Source organism: Taudactylus pleione, unplaced genomic scaffold, assembly GCF_031769625.1.
Source record: "Taudactylus pleione unplaced genomic scaffold, aTauple2 ptg000009l, whole genome shotgun sequence".
In the NCBI taxonomy this organism is placed as follows: Eukaryota; Metazoa; Chordata; class Amphibia; order Anura; family Myobatrachidae; genus Taudactylus; species Taudactylus pleione.
Genome location: NW_028284412.1, coordinates 1,979,816 through 2,002,107, shown reverse-complemented (window position 1 = coordinate 2,002,107; position 22,292 = coordinate 1,979,816). Strand labels below are relative to the sequence as shown.

General features: G+C 45.9%; 1 protein-coding gene across 1 annotated transcript in view; it reads left to right on the top strand.

The window, feature by feature from the left end:
- LOC148542714 (protein crumbs homolog 2-like) overlaps positions 1–22,292 on the top strand; it is a 151,915-nt gene that overhangs the window by 45,128 nt on the left and 84,495 nt on the right. The window contains exon 2 of the mRNA XM_088466878.1: positions 5,519–6,190. Coding sequence (XP_088323004.1) covers positions 5,519–6,190 — 672 coding nt within the window. The remainder of the gene's footprint in view (positions 1–5,518; positions 6,191–22,292) is intronic.

Below are 22,292 nucleotides of genomic sequence, written 5' to 3'. Positions count from 1 at the left end.
GTTTGCCATAAAGCTAGGTACACACTAGACAACTTGCAAACGATGCGATGTAGTCACCGATTTCCCTTGATCTCCCGTGAAAACGATCTAGTGCATACACACTACGACCAAACAATATACAGTGCATCGTTTGGTGGTTAGATCATTAACTATATAATGTAACCATATCGCCTGGTCGTTTGGTAGAGCGTACACACTGCATGTTCTGCGGGGAATCGTTAACGAGATTGATAGATCTTCCTGCATGTTCAAAAGATCTAAAGATGCGTTGACCGACGCCACGGGAGCGTGCATAGTGCATGCACACTTAACGAGTTGAACGATTTGTCTTTCCGATGTGTCGGAATTGGCCAAATTGTTCAAAATATCGTCTAGTGTGTAGGGGCCTTAGTTGTGCAAACAGGAGGAGTGGCTTGTTGGTGGGATGGGGGCACTCGGGAAGTGGGCGGACTGCTCTCAGATTATTTTCATAATCCCAAATGACACCTCCCTGCTTGTCCCTACCCTACGCATTGCACAGCGCCAGTCCAGTGCCGGATTAGTTGTGGGCTGTAGGGAGCGGCACAAAGGGCACCCACACAAAGCGATAAAAACACTAAAAAGAAGACTGTCTCTAATGGAGACATTCACAAATGTATTAGAAGCTAATGGCAGTGGAGCACTTAATTGAAGTTACTTCTAACATCGCCGGCCGCCACATAGCTTGTTCATTACAAGGGCCGACATCTGCATTGTTACTGTAGCAAAAACTTTCTGCCCCTCCCTTCCTTTCCACCATGGCTTCATACAGGCTCCGTCCCCGATGAAATCCAGATTGAGACCTGAGCCTGAGACCGCACAATGGTGTTGGAAGAAGCCCAGCAGTTACATTATAATATTGAAGTTATCATGAGGCACTTGAAAGCAACTTCAGCATATATTGCAAGTATGTAGAAATTGCTGTGTCTGTAAGGAACAGTGATACCCTTAGAGCCACCTGATTTATTTTAAGTGTGACAAATGTCATCCATGTTTCCATAGTAAAGGATTATTCTGCGTAATTAACAGTTGCATCAGGCATTGCCGCGGTGTATTATTTTATCTGTGCGTGTTTGTACTGTATTTGTATCACTCTCATACACTATTACTGTAATATAATACCGTGGTGTGAGTGGGGGACGTTGTTAGTGGTACTTTTTTATATTTTTGCACAATAAAATGGTTGTAAACCCATAGCTAAGCCCCACTGGCCGTACCCCGTATATGAATATGAATTTAAAAGGTGGTAACCCTACACCCAGGGGTGCTAAGAGGCGCCTCTATTTGATATGAGACAGGCTTGACATATGACCCCCTCCGAGGGTGCAATTATGTGGTCCTAATTTTACTGTTGCATTTGGGCACAGCATTTACAGACACCATTCACCTCTCCTCAAATAGCCCCATTTGAGGCACCTCAGACTCTGCGACCTAGCTGCTCCATGCGTCCCATCGGAGACTTTTTCACAAAATATGCATCTTAATTCCCATCAGTAATGCGACAAAGGTACAATGCACATACTGTACATGCCCCCTGAATACTGATGCTGGCTTCTATGTGCCACTCATTTGTTAAACTGGGTGAAAAGGTGAAAGATAGAAATCTGGTACGAGTGACCTGTGCCATGTTCCGTTATAATTCATCTGTGACTTTATACCAATTATTTTACAACGAAAAGACTAATGTTAAGTATCCAGGACTCTAATATGTGGGCGGCTACGATGTGAATAAGATGCAAAATTCAGGAAAAAGTACAAAATTACAGAATTCGCTACCTGTGGCAGAGAGTCTTAAGCTGGGTACACACTAGACCAGGCATGTGAAACTCGTGGCCGGTGGGCAAGAAACATTTTATGCGGCCCAACAGTTTGGGCCAAAATACATATATTCAGCTTCGATCACGGCAGGGGTGACTGGGCCACATATTTGTGTTTAAACTTAGAATGCTGGTCTCTGAAGCGATCAGAGACTAAAGAAGCCTTTGATCGCTTCAGAGGCCAGCATTCCCAGTGATGCAGTTTGCGGGTGTGGGGGTGACGTCATGACGTCAACTGCGATGTGTGCGGCCTGTCCTGCTGGATCTAGTTAAATCTAGTCAGCAGCAGCGTCTACGCAGGAGCGGTGCCCAGCGGTCAGCGTGAAGAGAGATAAGTAAGAGAGAGGTAGGTACTGCACAGGGGAGTGGAGCCTGTTCTATACAGCATAAGGGGCACTACTGGGGGCACAGCATAAGGGGCATAAATGGGGACACTGCATAATGGGCACTACTGGGGACATTGCCTGAGGAGCTTTAATAGAGGGGGCATTGCATAAGGAAATCTTATAAAAATCGGAGCTATAAGGGGCTCTTATGCAGGGGGCACTGTATAATGGACACTACTGGGGGCACTGCGTAATGGGCTCTATTACAGGGGGCATTGAATAAGGGGCATTACTGGGGGCACTGCGTAAGGGGCTCTAATACAGGGGGTACTGCATAATGGGCACATCTACAGTGGCATTCATAAGGGGCTCTAATACAGGGGACATTTCATAAGGGGCACTATGACAGGGGGCTCTCCATTGGTTTATATTAATAATAACCCTTTCAAAATTGCATATAGAACTTTTTTTTTTCTTGCGGACCACACACTCTTAAACCTTGAATATTTGTCCTGGTTCGTACTTTGAGTTTGACAATGCCTGCACTAGACAATGTGTCTTCCGATCTCGCGGATCAGAGCGGCATATCTCGTACATCGTCTAGTGTGTACCCATGATATGTGCGCTTCCTGTGGGTCATTAGCGACATCGCCCATCGGCCCTACTGCAGGGCCAACGGGAGATGTTGCTAACGTAATTCTACAGAATGCAGCATGACACCTCCCTCCCCCCATAGGACCCGGCATCAGCAAGTGTGTATGCACTTGCCTCATGCTGGGTCCTGTCGTTGGGGATATCGCGTTGGGTACATATAGTCTAATGTGTACCCAGCTTAAGTCTCTCTATGCATCTTGTGCCATATGGAGTAAAAACGCGAGGTGTATATGGACACATCTATAGATCTAAAGCAGAGAGGGAATAAAAATAGACTTTTAAGTAGCTGCAGGAACCACAAAAGTAATAGTCCTACTCACCCTAGACAAGTGCAGTTTCCTCTCTGGATCATGAGTATCGGTGACTTATCACCAATACCATAGTAACCTTGTCAATGGGAAAGGAATTCCATTCAACCTCCTTATTTGCATTATCTCGGTCATGTGATGGAGAGAGTCTGCAGGAGTCCAGTCATTGACGGAGGTCATTTAATAGACACATAATAGGATGCATTCCCACAAACTCCACGCTTTGTTTTGGAGCATGGCCTCTGTGCGCTCTCAGCACTAATTGCTTCTACATTCCCAGAACCTGCTCTTGTTCAAACCTTCAAATACCAGCAGAGGAGCAAGACCTTTCATATGTACGGTTATTAGTGCTCCTTGGCCCTCATTTAGCAGCTTTACGCTTGCCTTTTTTGTGTCCTAGTATATATATCACTATTGTTAACTACTCTATAAGAAAAGTAAAACATTTTGTATAATACACCCTGATATTCCACATATAGAAGTATACAAACATTTTGCCTACACCATCTAAACGTTTTATATTGCTAAATATACGTATATATGCAATTTAACTTGCATTTGTAGACCTCCCTTTATCAATAAATAATCAAACATTACTGTAACATACAGATACAAAGGCTATACAAGACTAAACATACAGTACATGCTTACACTAAATATATTTCAGAGCCTAAGGGCTTGTACACATGAATGATGAAATCAAGGCATGCACTGTATGTTCTTATGACTTGCTGAAAGCCTTTTAATGTTGTATCCTGGGAAAAAATAACTGTAATCAAATGTACATACACATTGTGACAAGCGTTCTCTTTAATGTGTTTTGTGCAGGGTGTGCAGTGCACAGGGGCCCCGAGCAGCACACTCTGCATCCATAGTATACGTACATTGTGTCAAACAAGCAGGTCCCTCCACCACCACCGCCCTCTTCCCAGTAAATATCTTCGGAAAGAAGGTGCCACGTAGTGAAAGCAAAGACTCTGTTGTGCGCACAACAATCTTCCCAAATGTGACTGGGAAGATGGTGCCGCAGAGGAGGAGGGACCAGCTTGCCGGCACAAAGTAAGATGCGGGTCTTGATGTGTGGGTGGTGCACCTAAGAGCACGGAAGGGGGCCCATTGCACATGGCCCCTTTGTGTGTCAATACGCCCCTGTGGTGGAAGATTTATACATCAAACCTAAAAGAGGGACAATTTGGTAAGAAAATAGGACAGGGGCGTTAGATGACTTTTTTCCTTCAGTGATGTACAGGGTCAGTGTGAGCCCCCACCTTTCTAGCAGCGCAGTATACTCTATGTGCCGGAAACTATTGCGCATGCGCTGGTCTCTGGGAGCACAATGTCCCTGGTGACTTCTCTACTGCGCATGCACAAATGTGCGCGCTATTTTCCCAGTGATTACTGCAGCACCGATGCCGGACTCCAGAGCAGTCAGTATAACATATGAGTCCAGTGTACAGCGCACACCCTGCACCCATTATAGATATTCCACTGATTATGTAGAAGCTAAGAGGTATACGTCAGAAGGTGTCTTTGTATCCGCTTGTTTTATTTAATTAGTAATGTTTTATTTAATTAGTTATTTAATTAGTTATCAATCATTTGCTTTTCCATTCTGACTTTCAGCAATTATCTACCGCAATTGCTGTCTCGGCACTTCATAAATATAGATAAGGATATAATTACAAAGTGAAAAGCAGTGATTTGTTTTCTGCCGCTAATACTTTGTTTTTTTATGGTCACCGTGACGTTGATGTTGGAATGTAACGAGCTCAAACATTGAAAAATGGGCACAGAACAAGACACAACTCCACGGTGAAGGGGTTAAATTACAATGGCATTTTCCACTCCCCAAGGCTCAGTGAAATAAAATAGTAGACAACAAGCAATTCACATCAGTAAATGAATTGGCCTCAGGCTTAATCAGTCAAAAAGTGTGAGTGACTAATACTGGACCAGTCATTTGTGCCCCTGATTGCACCATATTTTAGTCGCAGGCTGAGAGTGCTTAAGACGGTGAGTCAGGGATCACAGGACATTTAGATCACCTGCTCTCTTGAGAGCAAAATGAGGGAACTGATAAGTGACTTATAAAGATATGACAGTATATCAAGTATTGCAATGTTAGTTTGTGCATTGTTTTATTGAGTAATGTTATACTGTATACGTTTAGCCTGAAACACTAAGTTTTAATATAAATAGTTTCAGGACAATGTTATCAGTGCGGAACAAAATCATGAATAGACTACTTAATAAATTATGTCCTATTTAATATATTATGGGTTCCCCCTGTCTGGCATCCTCTCTTCTGTTTTTGGTAACTTCACCTTCACTTTTCTCTGTTATTTCCTCTTACGCCTCAATCTAATAACACCAGTGTTCTCCCTTTGATTTCTAGGACGGGCACAGAACTGTTTGTCTAATCCTTGTCAGAATGGAGGGAATTGTCAAGAGACACCTGATGGGTTTACTTGTCACTGCCCCACAATGCCTCAGGCATTCACTGGACCATACTGTGGAGCTTTATATGATGCATGTACAGAGTTTAAATGTCCTAACACCCATATATGTCACGCTAACTTTGGATACATAACCTACGAGTGCCACTGCCAGTCTGGAATTAACTGCACCACAAATGAGTGTGACCGTAACCCCTGTGCCCTTCAAAACTCTCAGTGCACAAATGAAGGGGATGGTTTCGTGTGCAAATGCCAAAATGGATACAGTGGTCTGAAGTGCCAAGAGAAGGTGCCGCCATGTGCACAAAACCCCTGTGATCACAATGGTCATTGCCTGGAGAATATGGACAACTACAGCTGTGTATGCCAGACGGGCTACACAGGGCAACACTGTGAGGTTGTAGTAAATAAGTGTGCATCAAACCCATGTCAGAATGAAGCAATCTGTTTGGATAAGGGAGACAAGTACCTATGTTTCTGTGTGCCAGGCTTCCAGGGGCACCATTGTGATATAGACATCAATGAGTGCGCATCCAAACCATGCCAAAACAGCGGGTCTTGTCTCAACCTGATGGACCATTATGAGTGTATATGTGCCACAGGCTACACAGGTAAGAATGCAGGTCATTGGGTGATGGGAAACGTACAAGACTGCATAATACATATCCGGAGATCCTGGATCACACGTGACAAAACTTAATGTCTCTCTTCAGTCTGATTCCTCTGTACTATATATACAGTAATTATATATCTTATACAATTCTGTAAGCAAATATAAATAAGTCATTTTATTCCGTAGTATTATTTGTAAGACGTTCCTTTCGGTTAGTAGACGACTAAATGCTAATAAAATATACTTATAGATGTCCATCTTTGGTCATTCTGGAGGTTATGTAAAATAATCAGTTATTACAGAATGGGTGAGATGTCAGTGAGTTCGTTGATCAATTTAAAGCGGCGATCAGTTATAAGGCAAAACCAGCCTAATCACTGATTGCTTTATATTTAGAGGCGAACTCGCTGAAATTCCTGAGGTTCCGTAATTTTACAGAACTTGTTACATAACCCCCTCGCTCTGATAAGTTAATAAGCTCCCTAGAAAAACCTCAGTAGTCTTCAATCCCCCACTGTGGTCTCCACCCACTGCCTTATTATCCAAGCTCCATACATTAGTATTAGTTGGACTCCACTGGAGAACTGAAATCTATTGGAAGTATTTTTGAGGCAAAAATAGGGGCTAACTTTTACACAGGTACTGAGGGATCACTACGTCTAAAAGAGGATATATGCTTAAATTTAAGTTTTTGGGGGTGATTTAATTCAACAGCATGTGAATAGCCCTGGAAAGGTGTTCCCGGAGCTATTCAATTGACCTCACTGTTAAGCCTGACTACAGGATCTCTGCTCTTATCCTCCTGAGGTGCGAGCAGAAATTCTGACTTAAGTGGCGGCTACGTTGCTGTTTTCCAGGTAAGCACGTCGCTAACAGGATTGCAACTGGCACTTTAGTCGGAGTATGCCAGTTAGCGCGACTAAACAGGCATAGTAACCGTCATCTCTCAGCTAAGTGCAGGGCACCATGGGAACAATTGAATAGCTCCAGGAACTCCTTCAAGGTGCTATTCACATCACATTGAATTGAATCGCCCCCTTTATGCCCACCCCCCAAAAAAACATCCACCCTGCCCCCGATCATATACACAATGAATAGGCCACATGGAGCCAGCACAAACACAGTGTTAGTACACCAATTTTCTGATAACACCTATAGTGGTGAATTATGTAGCTGGTATAGTTATTTGGTTTGTGAATAGGAAGAGAATATTAAAATAGTGATTGTGTAAAAATCTGGAATATGCAATAAACAGATAATTTGGGGATAGATTGACACTCGCTAATGAGGTTTTGATCTCCGTTTAGTATGTAGCAAACAGCAGTAAGCTTTGTCACTGTACCGCTTACGTTACCGATAGCTGACCCTTACATTACCGACACCGATCAGAATCCCGGCGCCGGCATGTGAGAAGAGTGTAAAATTTTAAATGAAAGGGGATAAAAAGGGATAGAGGAAGCAAAAAGATGAATAGAGACATGAATGGGTACACAAAGCGATGATGTAAGGTTATTGTCTGAAAATGGGAGGAGCCAGGACTGGAAGTGGGAGGAGCAATGAGTAGATAGGGGAGGAGTCATGATTCATTCTTAAACTGCCCCCTAAAAGAAAAGTCTGTTGCTGGCAGTGATAGGCTGCCGGTGACACAGCGGAGGATGCTGAGGAGGAGCATGTCCGTGGACCTCACTGGAGAGGTGAGTCTTGTTAAATGCCTCTGGCAATAAACTTTCTATTGTCAGATGATAGATGTGACCCATAAACTTAAACTAAACTTAACTAAAATAAACACACGAGATCAAGTTATGCCGTTTAAATTAACTGGTCAGCTTTATTTAGTTACAATGGTAGGTATGGTGGCAGGAGAAAGAACGGCAAACAACCAGCGTCCACTTGTCTTGGCTAAAAGTATATATCACAACTTGTGAGGGCCAACTATCCCAGACAAGGGTAAGTGTGATCTTAAAAAACTTGCAAGGGCCAACTATCCCTTTCAGAGCAAGTGATGCGGCTTCAACACCCATGCCAATGCACCATTCATCCTGCTCGGTCGAGAGGTGCCGCTGACCCAAATAGGGTGAATTCAGCCTAATCAGTGCATTGAAGGGGTGCGCACAGCTATTACTGCCGCAAGATGGACGCTTCAATATTGCCGTTCTTTCCCTGCTATGAAATAAAGCTGACACAAGACACAATAGGGGAGGGAGGGAGATCAAATTGAAAGGGGCAGATTTTCAACATCAGACTCCCCACACCCTCTCACTTAACACGCCCCATACCCTATCGCCCTATCACATCTGCCCACCTGCTGTCAAATAACAATCAAACATCTTTAACTTTATTAACCCCCTCTATCCCTGACTAGAAGTTTATGTGCCGTCGGTTCTAGCCCAACCTCCGTTATATTAAGTACTGTTTATGAATGGAGCCCTGTTTCTCATGTAGGGGTAACTAAATCCCATTCTTTCTGCGATTGAACATGGGCCTGATTCTGTCAGACACTGTGCCGATGTGAGTTGCAGGGGAGCACAGTCTCAGAAATGTGCCTGAGCGGTGACAGGGGTGATCCTTCTTATTGACGTGTTATGGGAGTGTTGTAGGAATGTCACTGATAGTGTACAGAGACACTTACCCGCTCACATAGGAAGCCATACTAGGATGGAGAAACTGCACCTGCCATAGGGCTGGTGCAAATTTCTATGGTGCATCTAAAGATGCATCAATTAGTATATCAGCATCTACGGTAGCTGACAGTGGCAGTCTCAGTCTTTGCACATTCATACGTACGGCTGTACACTAGGAAAGGGCTTTGCAGCAGCATTGGCTGAAGGTTGCTGACGTGCGACTGGCAAAATACTCAGACACTAGCTGGCATCGTCTGACTCGGGGCATATTTACTAAAGTCTGGGTTTTTTAGAAGTGGAGTTGTTTCCCCTAGCAGCCAATCAGATTCTAGCTATTATCTTCTAGAAGGTGCTAGATGAATGATAAGTAGAATCTGGTTGCTAGGGGTAACAGCTCCACTTCTAAAACCCTGCACTTTAGTTGATATACCCCTCAGAATCAGCCCCTATATGATGTGAGTATATTGAGAGTTGCGTCAGTAGCTCTCATTCAGTGTTAAGGGTTTTTAGTGATGTTTCCAGCAATTTTCTGTTCTTCTGGTGGTACTGTATGTGTTTACTAACCTGCGGCCTTGCAGCAGCTGCTCTGAGCCATAATTCCAGCACCAGGTGTGCACCAGCCAGTGGGAAAAAGTTCACAATGTAGAGCTGATCTAATTGGCTGCTGAGAGCCTACAAGCACTGATGATTGACTCCTCCTACTGTAACTACAGTATGGCTGCTGCTTTGATTGGTCTCAGCAGCCGTGTGGCTGTATAGTGAATGGCTGCACGTGCGTGGCCAATGTGTTCCGCGCCGACACCCCCCTCTTCCCTTTTCACCAGTGGGTGAAAAAGAGATATTTAAAAAATATTGGTGAAAAAATAATCTTAACTCTCATCAGATGGCCTCGTGAGGTATTTGGCCTACTGGGAGATTCCTGGTAAAGTCTTCTTATCCTTTTATGATGACGTTCTTCAAGCTAATTGACGGCTATTATGGCAGAGAGGGACTAGAGACCAGAATTAGAAGGTAAAGACAAGTTAGAGGCCATCCCTAGAAGTGTGCGATGTGAGACAGGTCTCTCCTCATAAGAGGTATGGCCCTGGCACTAAGACTAGTACTATAATACTGCATAAGCACATCATTTGAGTTCTGTAGCATCCCTGTCCGCACACTTTCTGCTGTAGCATAGAAACCAGACAATGCGTGAGCATGTGTTGGCTGATTCTGAGTTGGGAGCAAAGCAAAAAAAAAAGAGCAAGTAACCTTGCACCTTGGTAAATTCATGGGGATTTAGTTAATAGACCGGCGGACGCAATGCCTCCGGTCTAAATCCCGACACTACCTGCCCGACACGGGACTTAAGATAGGTGTTGAAATACTGACGCCTATCTTAATCCCGACGCCGGAAGACCGACCCCCGCCATCCCGATTGTCCTGTGCCGGGTAAGTATAACACTTAGCCCGGGGATGGGGAGGTTAGGTACCCCCCCGGGGAAGGTTAGGGTTAGGCTAGGGGAAGGGCTGGTTAGGGTTAGGCACCCCCCTGGGAGGGTTAGGTTTAGGCTGCGGGAAGGGGGGTTAGATTTAGGCACCCCTGGGGGGAGGTTAGGCACTAGGGGGGGAGGTTAGGATTAGGCACCCCTAAGGGCGGGTTGGGGGGGGAGGGGAGGGTTAGGATACTTACCACTGGGCGTTGGGATCTTCTACTGTCGGCCTTCCACTGTCGGGATATGAACCGGCGGCTGTTGAGCCGTCTGTATTTCAATCCCATTCCAAGCCATGGTGTGGGGGTGATAAAGAATGTGCAGAGAGATTTAGATTTGGGAGGGGGGTGTTCAAACTCAAATCTAAATTGCAGTAAAAAAGTAAAGCTGTCCAGTATATTGTATGTGGACTGCTGCATGTAAAAGCAGCCAGTATTTACCAAGCATGCAAAAAATAAAGTACTTGCACCCCTTGCATTGCAGCATGGTTTGTTCCAGAAAGTTCCTTGATATTGTTTTGCTTTGCTATCAACCCTGAATCAGCCCTCGTGTGTCTATTCACTTGGATGACTATAGTTGAAAATTGCCACCAGTTTATCACAAAGAGGCTGTGTTTTCCCAAAAGGGCTTGTTGGTGAAGCTTTAAAGGTGGGTACACACTAGACGATATGTCGTCCGATCCCGTGGATCAGAGTGTCATATAAGGTATATCGTATAGTGTGTACCCATGATATGCGAGATCCCTCTGTCACGACCAGGGTTTCTCGGCATGGTGGTCGACGGATAATACCTGTGAGGTCACTGTGGCGGGGGGTGTCTGGCGCTGGTGCTTGGCGAGGGGCATTGGCTGCGCCTAGTTCTGTGCGGGCACATTGTCACTCTGGCTGGTGAGGCCTGACGGTGCTTCCGTTCCTCTCAGCATGGGCGCCGCCATCTTGCCTCCGGCCATGTGATTCAGTTGTCCAATCCTGGTGGATCATGTGCTCTCTCCAGCCAGTCATGGCGCGGCACTTGGTATTTAGGAAGGTCCAGAGTCTTCCTTCTTTGCCAGTGCAACGTGTTTCTCAGCAGCAGCTGAGAGAGAGTTCCTGAGCTCGTTACCTGCCTCCTTGGAAACGCTACCTAGCCTGTTACCCTGCTTGCTCCAACCGCTGGACTTTCCCTGCACCCTGCATTTACCTTCCCCCTGCCTGAGTACCTGAGTCTGTTGTCACCCTGCACCTTGCCTCCACTTACACTCTGCTGGACTCACTTCAGCCTGCAAATTCACTTCAACCTGCAATTCATTTCAGCCTCACCACACCTGCATACTAGACTGTTCCTGCCTGTCACTATCTGGACATTCTCCCATTTGCTTTACTACAGATCTCAAGTGCACTTCAGTGTTAAAGCTGGACTATTTCTTTGCCATATCCATGTCTACTAAGTCACTCATTAAAAGTTCCACATTTTCATTTAAATCTGCTTCTGTGTCTGCTCCTGTCACCACCCTGGGTCCACAACAAAACCAGAACCTCACAGTTTGCACTGGTCCCATGGATCCGGCCACGGAACAGGAGTCTGAAGTGGATTTATTCCGGTGTATTGCTGGCCGTTTAGAAAACCTGGAAGCTATGCAGCACCAAATGGCTCAGTTTCTACAGGAGATGTCTAAAAGACAAGATAATCTGCAAACCTCGTTATCCACCCCTGGGGTATCAGCAACTACACTTACTCCTGTGCCTGGTAATACAGGGAACAGGGTATCTCCCCGTTTACATCTTCCTATGCCAAGCAAATTTGACGGCGATCCTAAGCTCTGTCGTGGCTTCCTGAATCAGTGTGATATACACTTCATTCTACAGCCTGATAAGTTTCCCACTGCAAGAACTAAAGTGGCATACATTGTGTCTTTGTTCTCCGGCTCGGCTTGGGCCTCCCCTCTCTGGGAGCATTCAGATACACTGCTGGATAACTATGCAGGCTTTGTGTCATCATTCAGGAGGATTTTCGACGAACCTGGACGCACTGTGTCAGCATCGTCCAGTATCATGACCCTGAGACAAGGAATCCATCCTGTCAGCCAATATGCCGTACAGTTTAAAATTTTGGCATCAGAGCTCAAGTGGAATGAGGAAGCCCTTGCCTCAGCCTTTTGGCATGGACTTTCGGACCGACTAAAGGATGACTTGGTCACCCGTGAGCTTCCCACTAATTTAAGCAACATGATCTCACTCTGTAACAAGATTGACCTGCGCTTCAGGGAACGTCAGGCTGAAAAGCACAGAACTGACCGGCAAAGGTCATTTACTCCTCCCTTACCTACCCGTCCACGCCCTTCCCCTATTGCAGAAGAGCCTATGCAGGTGAACCAAACCCATCTCTCTAAAGAGGAACGTCAGAGAAGGATACTAAAAAACCTCTGCCTAAACTGTGGAGATTAGGGTCACCTGGTGGCCCCCTGTTCCCGTAAATTGGGAAACGCCCGTTCCTAACTGACCCTGGGGACATCAAGTTAGGAGTTATGAGCCCGTCCCCAAATACTAAAGATTTCAAAATTACCTTAGCTATAGATCTCAAGCCTAAACCTGTCTTCGCTACTGCTCTTCCAGATTCTGGAGCAGCCGGAAATTTCATGACTTCCAGCTTAGTTGATAAACTACAGATCCCTTGTTCATCTCTCAATCACACAATTTCCCTGACCTCTGTAGATGGACGGCCTTTAGCTAATGGAGTGGTCACCAAAGAAACTCAACCAGTATTAGTCCGTATCGGAGCCCTCCACTCCGAGTCTTTAAAGTTCTTTGTGATACCCGAGGCTTCTCAAGAAATCATTTTAGGATTACCCTGGTTACGCCAGCATAATCCCAGGATAGACTGGTGTTCAATGCAAATTCTTTCATGGGGGACTGACTGTCAGAAATCCTGTCTTCCCAAGATACGACCTGTAAGAAAAACAGTTTCATTAATATCTCCAGTTATTCCTAAGGAGTACCAGATATTCACTGATGTTATTTCCGAACAACAGGTGAATGTCTTACCTCCTCACAGAGTATGGGATTGTCCAATCGATCTGATGCCTGACAAGATGCCACCCCGTGGTCGCACCTATCCTCTATCCTTGCCTGAGACTCAAGCTATGTCTGAATACATCCAGGACAACCTAGCGAAAGGATTTATTCATCCCTCCACCTCTCCTGCCGGAGCTGGGTTCTTTTTCGTCGGCAAGAAGGCTTAAGGCCTTGTATAGATTACCGGGTCCTTAATAATATAACAGTCAAGAATTGGTATCCGCTTCCACTGATCACAGAGTTGTTCAACAGGGTTAAGGGGTCCATCATATTCTCAAAGTTAGATCTGAGAGGGGCCTATAGTCTCATCCGCATTTGCGCTGGTGATGAATGGAAGACCGCCTTTAATACCAGAGATGGACATTTTGAATACCTTGTGATGCCCTTTGGGTTATGCAATGCCCCTGTGTGTTTCAGGGCTTTGTTAATGAAATTTTCCAGGACTTGTTATATGTCTCGGTTGTTGTCTATCTGGACGATATACTGATGTTTTCATCTTCTGTAGTGGAACATCATGAACATGTGAAGGAAGTATTATCCCGTCTGAGGAGGAATCCCCTTTACTGCAAATTGGAGAAATGTGTCTTTGGTGTGCCCAGTGTGCCATTCCTTGGTTACGTCATCTCTGGCTCCAGTCTAGAAATGGACCTCAAGAAGGTACAGGCAATTTTGGATTGGTCCCGACCTCAAACATTGAAATCCATCCAGAGACTGCTTGGGTTCGCCAACTACTATAGATGCTTTATCAAGGGATTTTCGTCATTGCTGGCTCCCATTACAGCCCTGACCCGCAAAGGCGGTAATCCTGCCCTATGGTCACCTGAAGCAGAAACAGCTTTCCAGCTCCTAAAACAAGCCTTTATTTCTGCTCCAGTCCTACGACAACCAGTTCTGGATAGGCCTTTTCTTTTGGAAGTGGATACGTCATCAGAAGCTGTGGGAGCAATCCTATCCCAGCATTATGAGGATAATCGAGTTCATCCCTGTGGGTTTTTCTCCAAAAAGTTTTCTCCTGCCAAAATAAATTATGCTATAGGTGAACAAGAACTCTTGGCAGTGAAATTGGCATTAAAAGAATGTGGATACCTGCTGCAAGGAGCAAAGTTTCCTTTCACTGACCATAGGAACCTCCTCTTCCTCAAGAATATCCAGTGTGTGAGCCCTCGTCTGGCCCGATGGGCAATATTTTTTCTCGGTTCCAGTTCACTCTGACCTTCCGGTCAGGAGCTCTTAATCAAAAAGCAGACGCTCTGTCCAGATCTCTCCTCTGTGACGACAATCCGGAGACCCAACGAAATGCCCCTGTCTTGGAGTCAAAAGTTTTCGCCACCATACAGTTACAGCCTCCTACTGGGAAGACTTTTGTGGCCCCGGAGTTAAGGAAGCAGCTCCTCACCTGGGCTCATTCCTCTAGCTTTGCAGGCCACTCAGGTACTTGAAAGACTCTGGAATTTTTAAAGAGAGAATATTGGTAGCCATCCATTAAGGTGGACGTATTGGAGTTCATTTCTTCATTTAACTCTTGTGCTCAGCATAAATCTTCACATCAAGCTCCGGCTGGCGAGTTGTTGCCATTACCTATTCAATCACGTCCATGGACGCATCTCTCCATGGACTTCGTAACGGATCACCAAACTCTCAGGGTTACATTACCATCTGGGTCGTCATAGACTGATTTTCTAAAATGGTCCATTATATACCCCTAAAGAAACTGCCTACATCTCCTGACTTGGCTCACCTGTTCGTTCAACACATATTCCGTCTCCATGGTCTTCCTGCTGAAATAGTCTCTGACCGTGGTGTTCAATTTGTAGCCAGATTTTGGAGAGCCTTATGTTTTGTTCTTCAAGTAAAACAAAATTTTTCCACGGCTTATCACCCACAAAGCAATGGATCTACTGAGAGGGTTAATCAAGACCTTGAGACCTTCCTGAGGATTTTTATGTCATCTTCCTAAGACAATTGGTCTGAATTACTGCCATGGGCTGAATTTGCAAATAACGCCTCCTACCACTCTTTTAAAAAGCAAACTCCATTCCAAGTTGTCTACGGTGTTCATCCTCGGGTTCCTGAATTTCAAAGCCTGTCTGTCTTCAATGTACCAGCCGTAGAGGACACTGGCCCTCATTCAGAGGCGCTCGCAAGAAGTGAGTGCTCGTTCTGAATGAGGGCGGCTGCTTCTATTTTTTAGTGCGGCCTCCTGGTGGCTAGCTAAGCTGTGGGTTACCACCTACAGCTTAGCGACCGACCAGGGTAATGGTCGCGATGGTCAAGACCATCGGGACCATCGGGGCTTGCGACGAGACCCTAAGGTTGGGTCTCTGCAGCCGCAAGCCCCAGGGAGCTTCCTGCTCTGATCGAGCAGGAAGCTCCCCACTGACATCACTGCTGATGTCAGTGCGGCCACCCACAAAGCGGTAGGCGCTCCTTAAGGAACGCCTCCATTTGTGAAACCACCACCCCCGCCACGCCTACAAAACGGGTTAAGCTGTCGATCAACATCAACAGCCGGCCCTTTTGTAGTGAGCTCCGGAGCGAGAGAGTTTCTCTCTCGCTTCAGGGCTTGCGCATGCGCAGTGTGGCCGCTGCGCGTGCGCAGGACCAAAACATCGACCGTTGCGAGCGCGCAGCGCTTGCGACCGGGTCTGAATGAGGTCCACTGTATGAAAATTTGCTTCTATTTGGACTCAAGTACGTGTTGACTTGGAGAAAGCGTCCTCCCTCTAAAAACATCAGGCAGATAAAAGGAGTAGGAAGGTGCCACGCATCCAAGTTGGAGACCAAGTCTGGTTGTCCACCCGGAACCTACGGCTTAGGGTACCTTCGATGAAGTTTGCCCCCACGTTTCATCGGGCCCTTCTCCATCATAGAAATCATCAACCCAGTGGCTTATCGCCTTCAGTTGCCTCCTTATCTGAAAGTACCCAAGTCTTTTCATATTTCCCTACTTAAACCCCTGGTACTGAACAAGTTCCACAGAGTTCTTCCTTTTCCCCCTCATATCCAGACTGAAAGGGGCGTGGAGTTTGAGGTCTCCCAAGTGCTGGATTCTCTGCTTCGCAGAGGACATTTGCAGTACCTGTTAGACTGGAGGGGTTACGGTCCAGAATAGCGCTGTTGGACCGATGCCCGAGTCATCCATGCTCCCGCACTCATCAAGAAGTTCCCTGCTGCCCATCCGGAGAAGCCTGGTGAGTGTCCTGAGGCCACCCATAAGGGGGGAGAGGTACTGTCACGACTAGAGTTTCTCGGCATGGTGGTCGACTGGTAATACCTGTGAGGTCACTGTGGCGGGGGGTGTCTGGTGGTGGCGCTGGTGCTTGGCGAGGGGCATTGGCTGCGCGTGGTTCTGTGCGGGCACATTGTCACTCTGTCTGGTGAGGCCTGGCGGTGCTTCCGTTCCGCTTGGCATGGGCGCCGCCATCTTTCCTCAGGCCATGTGATTCAGTTGTCCAATCCTGGTGGGTCATGTGCTCTCTCCAGCCAGTCATGGCGCAGCACTTGGTATTTAGGAAGGTCCAGAGCCTTCCTTCTTTGCCAGTGCAACGTGTTTCTCAGCAGCAGCTGAGAGAGAGAGTTCCTGAGCTCGTTACCTGCCTCCTTGGAAACGCTACCTAGCCTGTTACCCTGCCTGCTCCAACCGCTGGACTTTCCCTGCACCCTCCATTTACCTTCCCCCTGCCTGAGTACCTGAGTCTGCTGTCACCCTGCACCTTGCCTCCACTTACACTCTGCTGGACTCACTTCAGCCTGCAAATTCACTTCAGCCTGCAATTCTTTTCAGCCTCACCATACCTGCATACTGGACTGTTCCTGCCTGTCACTATCTGGACATTCTCCCATTTGCTTCACTACAGTTCTCAAGTGCACTTCAGTCCTATACCTGGACTATTTCTTCACCATATCCATGTCTACTAAGTCACTCATTAAAAGTTCCACATTTTCATTTAAATCTGCTTCTGTGTCTGCTCCTGTCACCACCCCGGGTCCACAACAAAACCAGAACCTCACACCCTCGGGTCATTAGCGACATTGCCTAACAGCCCTACTGCAGGGCAGTGATGTGCGGTCAGGTGAGGCAGAGCCTGTCATACTGTACTTAGGTATACTCCAGGTTTTTTACTAGAAAAATTATAAGGAAAAATGATAAGAAAATATTATAAAGATCTTCTTTGTATTATTTTAATCATTTTTATAGTCAAAACTCTGGAGTAAAAAGTGTATGACAGGTGAGTCACTGCCTCCCCTATCTACCTCTTCCGCATGCCCACAGGAACCCTCGGGCTCGTATGTGTATCTGTAAATCTGGCTTTGATACTAGTCAGTGCCTCCCCAGCCATTTACCTCTCCGCACGTCACTGTTGCAGGGCTGACAGGGGATATCACTAACGTGGTCATGCTGCAGAATGCAGCATGGCACGTCCCTCCCCCTCCTCGTCAAACGGCAAGTGTGTATGCATTTGCCGCATGCTGGGTCTGTCGCCAGCGATATCGCGCTGGGTACACATTGGCTGATGTGTACCCAGCTTTAGACAGCAACAGCAGCAACCTGATGATAGGGAATGAGAGGTCACATTTTTAGGGTATTCATGTGTGCAAATTAACTTTATTTTCTGATCTGCCAGAGCTGGGTTCTCTTAATGGGATGTATTTTGCACCTTCCAGTTATACATTGTGAGAGATACATTTCTAAGTGCTCTTTGCCCTAGTGTATAAAAAAATAAAAAACTATTCAAATACACAGACGTGCAGCATGTAATAAAGGCTGACATCACTTTGCTCTCATGATAAGTTTAAGCCATAAATAAGGCCATACTGAGCAGTATTTAGGTGAATAATGGACACCTTTAAACTAAAGAGTGGTAATTCAGAAGTGGTAGGTGGTTGGCCTTTGATATGACATCTACCTTTGGCCCTGATTCAGAGCCGGACGCTCTGACCAGAGCGCTCGCTCTGAATCAGGGCCCACCTCCATTAATATGGAGCGTCCTCCTGGACACTCGTATAGCTGTGGGTCACCACCCACAGCATATACGAGCGTGCAGGATGATGGTCGCGATGGTCTTGACCATCGCGACCATCGAAACTGCGAGCAGAAGCCTGCGGTTGAGTTTTTCAACCGCAAGGCCAGGAGTGATTTTTGCTCTATCAGAGCCAAAATCACTCCCACTGACATCACTAGTGATGTCAGTGGGGCCGGCTTCGGACGGTAGGCGTTCCCTTGGGAACGCCTCCGTCTGGCAGGCACGCCCCCGGCACGCCCACCAAAGGGGGCGTGCTGTCAGTCAACATCGACAGCACGCCCCCTTTGATGAGACACTACGAGCGAAGGAAAGTCCTTCGCTCGTCGCGTCTCGCGCATGCGCACGACGGAGCTCCCTCCGTCGTGCGCATGCGCAGTGCAGACCATCGACCCACTTGCGAGCGGACAGCCGCTCGCGAGTGGGTCTGAATGAGGGCCTTTGTGCACAGTGCTTCCTCTAGTTTGCAGGGTGTCTCCTCAGACCATCCAGACACACCAGCCAAACCAAAGCAATGTTACGGTGCTTATCCAGTGTACTTTGTAAATGAGATCCGGCGGCTTGCACGGATGCATGTGGTACCACTGTGTTGTGATCAAATAACCGTCATCCGCTAACTATGGTGTTGTAAGATTTGTAGTTCTCTGATGCCTCCTACAGATACAACCATGTCTGCCTCAGGATGACTGCAGTTATTAAACATACTAATACAGACTGACTATAAATCATAAGACTGATATCCTGATGAGATGTTTTATGTTACTTTGTAAGCCTGGATCATAGTGTGATCGCTGCAGGGATTTGTTGCATTTGCCGGCTTCATTGTTTATTTCATTGAAAGTTAAACAACGTTTATATAAGTTTAAGGGGCCCATTTATTAATGATCGCATTTTGCAACGCGATCAGGGCATCCAGTACCGCCCATGATCGCATTGCAAAATATGATCATAGCGGCTGAATGTATGTACCGGCACATGCAGGGAGACTGGCTCCGTAAGGAGCCCGTCCCTGCGATGTGACCGGAGTGCACATGAGCGGTGCCCATTGCTGGCAGAGGGATCTGGGTGATCCCTCCGCCAGCTGACATGCGGTAAGTCCCATAGACTACAACGGCTAATGCTATCAGATGGCGTTAGCTGCTGGGGCCAATATCGGGAATGCGAATTGATACATTTGGCAGCATCGCATCCCCCATGAAACCTATGGGGGAGGCGGCTGCCGGCAGCAATGGAGGGATCGCAGCAGGTATTGGAGATACCTGCTGCAGACCCTCCTTCATACATCCGGGGGATACTTAGTATTTGAGGTAAACCCCCGAAAACTGGCGTTTTCGGGGAATTTACCTCAAATTAACTTTGATAAATGGGCCCCAAGATGTATATTTATACAGTGATATAAGACCGCCAGTCAACAATCTGATGCAGACTAAAGGCCCCCATACATCAGCAATCTGAAAACCACAATTGAACAATTTGAAGATTTGTTGCCTGATCTTAGGATTTCCCAATCTAGCAATCTGCGCCCATACATTACAGATCTTTTTCAGCAAACACAGATCTGCCAATCTTGAAAGGCCCATCATTTTACTAGTAACGGTCTGCAAATCTGCTGATCATCTCCATACACTAGCAATCTACAGCCCCAATCCATTTGTGAAATCCAACATGTTGGACAATCTGATTAAACAATTCCAATCACTTTTTGCATTGCAGAATTGCCACAATCGATTGCTGATTTATGAGGACCTTTATTTGTGACTCCTGGTACAGACCGCAATTTGAAGTGTATGCAATACATGGGCTTCACAGTTCAGTGTGCAAAGAGTCTAAAGAAATAAGAGATTTGTCAAAACGCAGCACCCAGTCAGATTTCATCCATTTTTTATTTAATACATTCTGTAAAATGATAGCTAGAATCTCATTTGTTGCTAGGGGGCAACACCTCCACTTGACCTCTTTGGAAGGTTAGACAATTATACCCCATAGACTGAGGATAGACACCCTACTACATGTACACACATACCCTCTAGGGCAGGCCTGGCCAACCTGTGGCTCTCCAGCTGTTGTGAAACTACACATCCCAGCATACCCTGCCACAGTTTTAGCATTCCCTAATAGCAAAACTGAAGCAGTGCATGCTGGGACTTGTAGTTTTACAACAGCTGGAGAGCCACAGGTTGGCCATTCCTGCTCTAGGGTTTTGCTGGGAGCCAATTAACTTCCCAGTATATTTTTGGAGTGTGGGAGGATACTGGAGCACCCGGAGGAAACCCACACATCCACAGGGAGAATATACAAACTCCACACAACTAGAGCCATAGTGGGAATTGTACCTACGACCTCAGTGCTGTGAGGCAGTAATGCTAACCAATACACTGTCTGTGCTGCTCCAGTAATACTATTTATAGTGAAAACATTGTATGTAGCTCTGTTTGCAAATTGAAATCAGGTTTTCTACTACAATAACAAAGAATTGCATTGTCAAAATAAATTGCTCTGTAATGTATATCCCAAAATTGTCTACTATCATATATATATATATATATATATATATATATATATATATATATATATATATATATATATATATATATAATCTGCTGTTGCATACTGTAAAATGACAATAGTAATGGCAACTCTAGTACACCATCCAGTATGAAATCCAGTCCTTGGTTTAGCTCCGTCCTTGTCAGCCTCCTAGCAGCTACAGACCTCAGACTGGTACTATTAGGCACAGGGTAGGGACAGTTATAGATGAGTGTGGGGATGTGAGGTGCACAGCTAAGGAATTCTTTTTGTAATCAATCATTTTACTTGGTTTGCAACATGTGTGTCCAGCGGTTTGAAAGCAGACACCCAAACCCCCACCACTTGTTACAAAACTAACATAATCCAATTAGAAAATCAGATAAAGAGACATTGCAGAGAGATCTGTTATACAACATATTATTCACTACAAGATAGGAATGAGTTTATTAATGGTCAGAAGATAAACAGCAGCTGCTTATAAACAACTTAAAAATGACGACTGATCCATAGTTACAGACAAGAGACCATTATCTATAGCAGTATCAAAAATTTCACAATATTATTTTGGAATATCTGCAAAAACTTGCTGAAAACGGCTCACCAGTTCAAATAGATAATGTGACTATTGCCAAAATAGAACAATCATTTATAATTCTATTACAGAGCAGTTTTAAAAAATGTTTTCATGTACAGAGTAGACGGAAATTTGTGCCTCCATAGGGCTGGTGGAATGTTCGATAGTGCGACCAATTGTGCATCCTAATGCGCAAAGCAGCGGACTAGCACCGCAACCAATGGGCGGCTCTGTACGAATTCCATCAGCTTTGGCATTAGCATAAAGATCGAGTCGCTCTGTGTAAAAAGATTCAACGGCATTAGCGTCCATCTCTGAATCAGTCCTACACATGAAAACTAGAACTCCCTATGCAATTTTATTAAAGAATTGTAACTGTCATACAACTTACTTTAAGATTAAGACGCTTGCTATAGTGCACATATTTTATTTGTTAAGAAATACGCTATGAAACAGCATATTTGACAGTTGGACATGTAGATTGTTTTTAAGGGAGAAGAGGGGTGTTGGGAGCAGCCTAGGACTATAGAGGTGATGCGGCTGGGGAATGTCGCCACGCTTCAGCATTACAAGCATATGTCACCTTAGCAACATGGCCGTGCGTTTATTGCTTGGTTGCTTTTTCTCCCTTACCCCACTGTCTTTATTTAAAGAAATTGTATTTGCGGCAGCTAAGCAGTATTCAAACTGATCACTATGTACAATGCCTGCCCCATCGCCGCCCACACCGATGCCGCTGAGGCCCGCTACCATCCCCGGGTTCTGGCCGCAGCTAACGCCCGCTACCCCCCCCGCGCCTTTCCCCCGGATCCCGCTGCAGCTAATGGCCGCTTCTT